The sequence below is a fragment of the Populus euphratica genome, unplaced genomic scaffold, assembly GCF_000495115.2.
Source record: "Populus euphratica unplaced genomic scaffold, PopEup_1.0 scaffold12.1, whole genome shotgun sequence".
In the NCBI taxonomy this organism is placed as follows: domain Eukaryota; kingdom Viridiplantae; phylum Streptophyta; class Magnoliopsida; order Malpighiales; family Salicaceae; genus Populus; species Populus euphratica.
In genome coordinates, this window is record NW_011499858.1 from 864,308 (window position 1) to 873,682 (window position 9,375).

General features: G+C 38.5%; 1 protein-coding gene across 1 annotated transcript; it reads left to right on the top strand.

Moving 5' to 3' along the window:
* The first annotated feature begins 1,594 nt into the window (after nt 1-1,594).
* LOC105124103 (uncharacterized) lies at nt 1,595-5,347 on the top strand. Its single transcript, XM_011023968.1, has 6 exons — nt 1,595-2,010; nt 2,193-2,260; nt 2,353-3,364; nt 3,761-3,982; nt 4,130-4,643; nt 5,178-5,347. The coding sequence occupies exons 3-6, from the start codon at nt 2,366-2,368 to the stop codon at nt 5,345-5,347; spliced, it is 1,905 nt and encodes a 634-aa protein (XP_011022270.1). The 5' UTR covers nt 1,595-2,010; nt 2,193-2,260; nt 2,353-2,365.
* The last annotated feature ends 4,028 nt before the right edge of the window (nt 5,348-9,375 follow it).

The following is a 9,375-nucleotide window of genomic DNA, read 5'->3' on the forward strand; positions in this document are numbered from 1 at the left end:
AATATATATATATATATATATGAAAAACTAAATTGAAATTCAAGCAAAAACATTATTTAAAAAACACTTAAAAACATTTAGGCGCGTATTTAAGTGCCTACCATATTTGGGTTATCTTAAACACGCCTAGCAAACCACAATTGTGTGCCTAATTTTTTATTTTCTTTAATTTTTTTCTAACATGTGATAGATTTTTTGTTGTAATAGTTGACTTATCACTGAATTAACTAGTTTTCAATAAATTTTTATAAATAAAAAATTAGAATCTAAGTTTTTATATCTTAAAATTCTATTTTTGACTTGTTTTTATTTGAAAAGTACCTCAAAGTATCATAAGAACATCAATAAACTCATTCTCAACCCTCCAACATTTTAAAATCACTTTAAAAAGTGAAGATCAAGAAAGAAAATAAAACTATTTTTATATTTTTTCAGCATATTTACATAAAAAATACTATCATGGTTTGATCTTCAATTGAGAAAACAAATTTATTAATATCATGAATTTTTTTTTGTTAACCAAACATTTTATTTTCATTGTTTTCAAGTAATCTTCTCTCAAACTCAAAACTGATATGTAAATAAAGATATTTAAAAAAAAAAAGAGGTAATTTTTTTTTGTTAAAAAGGAGGTTGGTGAAACAACAAAAAAGAAAGTTGCATAATTGTTTTTTTAATTTTTTTATTAAATTTGATCTTCCAAAGTTTTTTTTTATCAATAAAATATCAATTTACCTTATCAAATCAAACACTAATTTAATGGTACAATATCTTTCCCACATCTTAAAAAACTTACAGAAATCCATTTAAAATAAATTAATTATGAGTTTAAAATCTCATTTCATTTCATTTCATTTATAAGGATGTAATTAAAAAAAATAAAGCCTAAAGAAATTAAATATCTAAAAAAAACAAAGGAGACTTGCCAAATCTTTGGAGTTTTTGTTAATGTTTTGTCCTGCGCTTCAAGAACTCCGGAAGTTCAGAGTCATGTTGTCTACTTTCGTCGGTAGCTTCCAACTGCTTAACGAAGGAAAATCTGCTGGTCACTTTACTCGTATTTTCTTGGTAGAAGCCTCACTAGCGACTGAGCCAGAAGCAATGGTGGCTCTGACTAACTTCGCTGATGAGAAGACAGTAGTGATAGTTGCTGGTGCACCAAGAGACTGTTCAGGCTGCGCCAGTCTGATATTGTGAGGAAGAACGGACTGCAGATATCCTACTTTGAAAGAATTCACGAGAGCAAGCCACACAGCAGTTTAGATCTGTTGTAAATCAGATGCTACTTGCAGCTTTGCACCGTTCTCCTATATCCAAGCTGCTCTTTCATTACAACAGTAAGCTACTATTGTAACAACTTAAACTCTTATATGCTTGGAATTTTGCAGGTCAATTGATGTCATATGTCGCCCTCAAGGGCATGATTCTGCGTTGTCATTGAAAGGACCAAATGTTAATAAAATAAAGAGCAGATTAAATAGAAGGATGAAATTGAAGCAAATAAAAGAAAAAGGACCAAATAGAGACAAAGTTAGGAATAGATGGAAATATACACCATTAACCCAATTTTAATAATCAGACAAAAAGCTACTCTGTCAGTTTCCTGCTCCAATCCTAGGTTTCTTTGGTAATGGATATCTTAACACTAGAGTCCTCGTCTTGGCCAGCGGGGCTTTGCTTTTAAATGAATAATTCTTCCCTTTCTCTCAAGTGCCAGCCTAAGCTTCTGCCACTTCAAATGGGATCACGCTACGTGCGTCATCTTGCTGACATGGTGACTGTACAGATACAGTAAAAGGATGTTGAAAATATATGATAAAAAAGAAACACGATAAAGGAGAAGAGAAAATAAATTTCCATACCGAAAGAGGTGTTGAAGAACAGGACATGAATCATTACCGCATTGTTAAGTTTTCCTGCTTTTTTCAACTTAAAACATCAGAAGCAGCTCCATTACAACTATGAAAAAAGGCACTCAAGCAGCTCCAGTGTTGAGTTCAAGATCCTTAGGTAAGCGACTCCTTTCTTCTTTCATTGCTTTTCTTTTTATTATTTTTGGCTCACTGGCAAAGTTTTCTTGATCCTTTTCATTTGCTTGTCATCTATGTTCAATCCATTGTAGTGATCATCTTTACTAGAAGAGATAAATTTGTGTTTGATCAATCTTTTATTGTGTGATCTATTAATTAAAGATCCCAGTTCTCCAATTTTCTGGTGGAATCACTCCCGCAATACTGCAGGAACATAAGTCTTAGAGAAGGTAATCCTTGACCTAAACTTTTGTTGTTATTTTCTTGGGAACCGAACAATAAGTTGATGTATTTGTTACATTTGGGTGTGTTTTTGTTGCAGAAGGTCAATCAACATGTCTGGGTGGCTTGAATTCCTTAAGTTTGTACTTTGTTGTGTAGGAGAACGTGAAGAAGATCCTAATGTTGTATTAGGTTCAAGGTCAAGAAATAATTCATCAGATGTTGGATCAAGTTGCTTTAGGTCTGTGGAAAGAATCAATGATAGATTTCAGATTTTCAATAATCGCCCAGCTGCACCCATATATTCCGATGTACCAGCAACAGTTCTTTCTAGACCGTCTCCATTTCAACCAGTACCTTCAACAACTGCATCGAAACCATCACCTCAAGCGAAAACATTGTCATTCAAATCATCTCCATTACCACCTCCACCTCCACCTTCAACTTCTTCATCAAAACCATCCCATCAAGATCCTATTCCTGCTTGCCATCCATCTCCATCTTCATCTCCTAAACCACTCTCATCATTTCTTAGACCGCCAACTTCATGTTCTAATCAATCTCATCTTCACGTGTACGGGCAACAGTTCTTTCTAGACCCTCTCCTTTTCCATCAGTACCTTCCAACAACTTCATCGAAACCATCACCTCAAGCTACAACATTGTCATTCAAATCATCTCCATTTCCACCTCCACCTTCAACTTCTTCATCAAAATCATCCCATCAAGATCCTAATCCTGCGTTCCATCCATCTCCATCTCCTAAACCACTCCCATCATTTCTTAAACCCCCAGCATCATCTTCTAAACTCTCTCCATCTTCATCTAAAGCATCCCCATCTTCACCAGGACCATCTTCATCATCCTCTAAGCAGCCTCCATCCTTCAAACCAACTCTATCTCTGGCTTCCCCAAATTTAATTAATGAGCAGACAAAAGTCAGCTACTCGTTGGATCAAAAGGTTATGTCACCTATTTACGCGGTTCCCAAGGATATTGAGGACTTGATCAAGAGAGACATAGTGCCTGAAGTTCTCAATGAACTGTTGTCTCCTTCAACATACAAGGATTATTTTGCTGCCCTTCTGTATGCCGAGGACTTCTACATTGAGGTAATGAAAAGATGCATCCCTTCTGATGTACACATTAGAAGGATGTAAGCACGATCTACACTTAAAAAGCTTGTTATGGAAACTTTTTGCCACTACATTGCGAATGATGATCATTGAGAGTGACATTTTGTTTGAAGTAATCTACAAATTAACTGAAATACGAGGGAAGGCTGAACAAACTTTTTTCATAGCTATAATTACCAGAGCTAGCGTATTAGTGGTTGGACAGATTAAATTTAATGAGTCACATTAGGGTTAAAAGAGGCAAAATGAAGGGCTTCCTAAGGTGCTGTATGAAGAGTTTTTAAGTTCTTGCTTGTTTCATTCTGTATATAGAGTATAATGTTCTTGTTTGTGCACTGAGATTTGGATCCATGTATGCCTTGTTTGAATCAGAAATGGAGTAAATTTAAATTGGAGAAAATTACTCTCAAGTTGAAAGATGCAGCAATCATTAAGAAGCATGGCAGGAATGAATACTTCAGTGACAGTCATGAAAAGGATAATAAAACCTTTGTAGAATTTGAGATTGACTCATGTCGTGAGAGGAGGCCATTTCTTTTGTCCAGAGACTTTGCCTTTGCGCGACCTTCAGGTCAAAAAACCGAGCCATATCAGGTTAGCCTCCTCAACTTTCAAGCATCATGTGCTGCGTAATGTCATTTTACTATGTGGATGAAGCGGATGTGGACTTCGTGCAGCTTGAACTTCATTTAGTGTATTGTCATCTTAACAACATTGTTAATGTTTTCAAATGCACACCAGGGTGTTATCTATCGCGTGGTGAGGAGTACTGTTGTACTGGTTGAATTTGGCGAAGATTTTCATTTGCAGCATCATTCAACCCGTAAATATGATGTTAGCTTCTCATTTAACAGAGTTTGTTTGAAAAGGGCTCACCAAGCGATAGAAGCCGCTTCCGATCCTTCATTTAAAAATTTCCTTTTCCCAGATTTTGTCCACAGAAAGAGTATCCCAACCTCTACACCTCTCCATTTTATCAATCATAAACTTGATGCGTATCAAAGATCTGCTGTTCTCGAGATTTTGAGCTTTCGAGGACCACCACCTTATCTTGTTGAAGGTCCGCTTTGTTCGAAAGAGTATTCAAAACAGCTATCAAGGACTGGATTGGTGGTCCAGGAAGCAGTACTCCAAATTTATCGAAGTTCATCAAAGCATCGGATTCTTATATGTGCACCCATTAACAGAACATGTGATGTTCTGATGCAAAGCTTAAAAATTGATATTCCTGTTGAAATAAAACTCAATCTAGAAGGTCAAGGAAGGCAACCACCAGCTGTCACCGCCCAACTGTCCAGCCGCCGCCGCCAGCCGCCAGCCACCGGCCGCCAGCCGCTTTCACACCGTCGGCCACAACCGCCTTCACACTTGAAGGTTGAATTTTCTTGTTTTGATTTCGTGTATAAATAGATAGCTAAACTTATGCAATTATATGTGGAGAGATTGAGAGAAACACTAGAGAGAAAGAGAGAAAGAGAGAGGGGTTGTTGTAAACTTTTGTTTATGTTATTGTAAGCTTTGTTCTTGAAATAAAAGAGTGTGTTTTATCCCCTCTGAGTGTTTCAAAGCCACCACAAGTGGTTTCTCCCACCAACAATTGGTATCAGAGCCCCGTTCGTCAGAAAACAGAGGTATTTTTGGGAAATATCCGAATTTTCAAAGTTGTCAAAAACAAGTTTTGATCATTCCAAAGTGTAGAGCTCATCAATACGAACTCAACGGTGCAACAATCAGATCAATCGGAGCACGGGGTGGACCACACTCTCCGTCTGAAATTTCAGCACTGTAGCCCACGCGCCCCGAGGAAGAAGACGAGTGAGCCACACGCGCGCCATATTTGATCCGCGCCGAGCCAAGTCTCAAGCCGAGTCGCGAGCCGAGCCACAAGCCATATTTCGAAGCCGAGCCGAGCTCCAAGCCATATTCCGAAGCCAAGCCAAGCTCCGAGCCATATTCTAAAGTCAAAGTCAAAAACGAATATTCCTTGGAATATTCCCGGTTCAACCCAGCAAACCACCCGAAGTGGTTTTTGGACCGGTTCACCTCATTTTTGACCCGTTTTCTACAAAGTCAGACCGGTTCCCTACTATTTGGACCATTCCGGATCCATCTACGGTGTCGGTTTTGCCAAATTCAACTCCTAAAAAGGTGATATAGTCATTTAAAGAGCAAAATGACTACAGAAAGTGCACAAACACTCATCCCGAAGCTAACCAAAGACAACTATGATAGTTGGTGCATCAGATTGAAGGCATTCCTTGGTTCACAAGAGTGTATAGACATTGTGCAATATGGTTATGATGAACCAGAGTCGAAAGAATCAGAAGATGCTTTACCAGAGGTACAAAAGCAAGTCCTCAAAGCCAATAGAAAAAAAGACAACAAAGCAAAGACCATCATTTATCAAGGTCTTGATGAAGCGACATTTGAAATCATTGCTTCCGCAGAAACATCAAAAGAAATATGGGAGGCTCTCCAACAAAAATACAAAGGTGCTGACAGAATAAAGAAGATTTGTCTCCAATCTTTACGAGGTGAATTTGAATTGTTACAAATGAAGTCCTCAGAATCCATTTCTGATTATCACACAAGAATTATGGTGATAGTCAATCAGATGAGAAGAAACGGAGAAGCGCTTTCAGATGCTCGAATTACTGAGAAAATTTTGAGATCCCTAGATCCAAAATTTGATTTTGTTATTGTCGCTATTGAAGAGTCCAAAGAGGTGGACAAGTTAACAGTGGATGAACTTATGAGTTCTTTGCAAGCTCATGAGCAGAAGATTGTAAAAAGAAATGGAGATAAGGCAATTGAGCATGCCTTACAAGCAAAGTTGTCTCTCAAAGACAGATATGAGCAAGGGGAGACTTCAACAAGTGGATACACCACTCGAGGAAGAAGTCAACAAACACGAGGAGGATTTCAACGATTTCAAGGCAGAGGTTCTTGGAATACAGGTTTTAGAGGAAGAGGTGGTAGAAACACCACCAGAGGAGGTCGAGGACAACAAGCATTCACTCCTAGAGGAAGAGGAGGCGGCTACAATAACCGTGACAAGAGGAATATTCAGTGTTATAATTGCAATCAATTTGGCCACTATAGCACTGAATGTCAAAAGAAAGCTCCACTTGAGATACATGAGCGAGTCAACTATGCAGAAGAGGATGTCAACAATAGAGGAGCAGCTGCATTATTTGTCCAACAAGGACTTGACAAGAATCAAGAGAATATTTGGTATCTTGATTCTGGAGCCAGCAATCACATGTGTGGCCAACGAGATTTATTTGGTGATCTAGATGAGACCATACAAGGTTTTGTCACCTTTGGAGATACGTCAAAAGTTCCATTCAAAGGTAAAGACAACATCCCAATCAAGTTGAAGAATGGCGATCATAGCTACATCGCCGATGTCTACTATGTCCCAGCCATAAAGCAGAACTTGGTGAGCATAGGTCAACTTTTGGAGAGAGGCTATACACTTTACATGAAGAATTGTCATCTGACAATTACAGACTACAATGGGAGATTAATTGCCTATGTGAAAATGTCCAAGAATAGGATGTTTCCTTTAAACATCCAATATGATGCAGCAAAGTGTTTGAGTGCCATCACCAACAGTGAAGAATGGCTTTGGCACCTGAGGCTTGGACATCTGAATTTCACAAGTCTGAAGATGCTAGCAAGCAAAAAGATGGTCAAAGGTATGCCCCACATTGATCATCCAGAAGAAGTCTGTGAGAGTTGTGTCCTCAGCAAACATCACAGATCCAGTTTTGCCAAAGAAGTCAACTGGAAAGCAAACAAGCCACTTGAGTTAGTACACACAGATGTGTGTGGTCCTATAAAGCCTATGTCGACTGGACAAAATAGGTACTTCCTCACTTTTATTGATGATTTTAGCAGAAAGACATGGGTATATTTTTTGAAGAGGAAGTCAGAAGTGTTCAATTGTTTTAAAGATTTTAAAGCAATTGTTGAGAAGCAAAGTGGCTATAAGATCAGAACCGTGAGATCTGATCAAGGTGGAGAATATACAGCAAATGACTTTGAAGCCTTTTGTACACAACAAGGCATCAGACATCAGACAACACCAGCTTATACACCACAGCTGAATGGTGTAGCTGAGAGGAAGAATCGAACAATTCTTGATATGGCAAGAAGTCTACTCAAAGCAAAGAAGCTGCCTAAGCAATACTGGGCTGAAGCTGTATTATGTGCAGTATATTTGATGAACCGCTGCCAAACCAGAAGTTTGCAAGCTATCACTCCACAAGAAGCATGGAGTGGTCACAAACCAAGTGTTACTCATCTTCGAGTCTTTGGTTGTGTGGCATATGCAAAGATCCCAGATGCAAGAAGGACCAAACTCGATGATAAAAGTGAGAAATGCATCTTTGTCGGATATGGTGAGAGAAGAATGGGATACAAGTTGTATAATCCCATCACCAAAAAGGTAATTATGAGCAGAGATGTTATCTTTGAAGAAGATAAAACTTGGCAATGGAATGATGACCAAGAAGCAGTTAAATGGATCAGCACTGATTTGATCCTTGAAGATGAAGAAGTACCAACAGTACTTGCAGAAGGTCCAATAGTACCAGAAGATGAGCCACAAAGTCCGGTACACAGATTTCCTGTATTCAACAGGAGAAACACGCCAGAATCATCATCAATACCATCAGCATCAGCATCCTCATCAGAAGGACCAAGAAGGATGAGAAATCTAGAAGAGCTGTATGACGCCACTCAAGTAATGGAAGATACAACTCTATTTTGTTTCTTTGCAGATAGTGACCCACTTAGCTTCAATGAAGCTATCACAGAAGAGAAGTGGATAAAAGCAATGGATGAAGAAATACATGCCATTGAGAAGAATGATACCTGGAAGCTGACTTATCTACCAGAAAACAAGAAAGCAATAGGTGTCAAATGGGTCTATAAGACAAAGAAGAATGCAAAAGGAGAAGTGCAAAGATACAAAGCAAGATTAGTGGTGAAAGGCTACAAACAGAGAGAAGGCATTGACTATGGAGAAGTGTTTGCTCCAGTAGCCCGGCTAGAGACAATCAGATTGATGATCTCACTAGCAGCACAACATAGATGGAAGATCTATCAACTTGATGTGAAGTCAGCATTTCTGAATGGCTTCCTAGAAGAAGAGATCTATGTTGAACAACCACTTGGATACATTGATGATGAAAATGAAGGCAAAGTATACAAGTTGAAGAAAGCCCTCTACGGTTTGAAGCAAGCTCCGCGTGCTTGGAATACCAGAATTGACAGGTATTTTCAAGATAATGGATTTGAAAAATGTCCATATGAACATGCAATTTATGTGAAGAAAGAAGCAGATGGCAGCATATTATTTGTGTGCCTATATGTTGATGACTTGATATTCACCGGCAACAATCCTACCATGTTCGAAGACTTCAAGAAAAGCATGGTACAAGAGTTTGAGATGACAGACATTGGTCTGATGGCACATTTTCTTGGCTTAGAAGTGGTGCAGAAAGAAGAAGGGATTTTTGTATCCCAAAGCAGTTATGCCAAAGATATTCTTGAAAGGTTCAAGATGGAAAGCTGCAATCTGGTATCAACTCCAGTCGAGAATGGAGTGGAATTGAGGAAAAGTAAAGTTGGAAATGTTGATCCAACTTACTTTAAAAGCTTGGTAGGAAGCTTAAGGTACTTGACATGTACCAGACCAGATATACTCTACGGAGTCGGACTGATCAGCAGATATATGGAGAAGCCAGACCAGTCTCATTTGAATGCAGCCAAGAGAATTCTTCGCTACATCAAAGGCACAATAAATGAAGGTATGTTTTATACCTCAAGTACAAATTTCAATTTTACTGGCTACTCGGATAGTGATTGGGGTAGAGATCTGGATGAAAGAAAAAGTACAACAGGGTTTGTATTTTTCGTGGGAGATACATCTTTCACATGGTCATCCAAGAAGCAATCAATTGTCACATTATCAAGCT

Excerpts from the sequence above, each read along its gene's own strand:
- LOC105124103 (XM_011023968.1), top strand. The coding sequence starts at position 2,366 with ATGTCTGGGTGGCTTGAATTCCTTAAGTTTGTACTTTGTTGTGTAGGA. Across the intron at positions 3,983-4,129 it reads AAAAAACCGAGCCATATCAG|GGTGTTATCTATCGCGTGGT; the intron begins GTTAGCCTCCTC and ends AATGCACACCAG. Across the intron at positions 4,644-5,177 it reads AATAAAACTCAATCTAGAAG|CCCACGCGCCCCGAGGAAGA; the intron begins GTCAAGGAAGGC and ends TCAGCACTGTAG.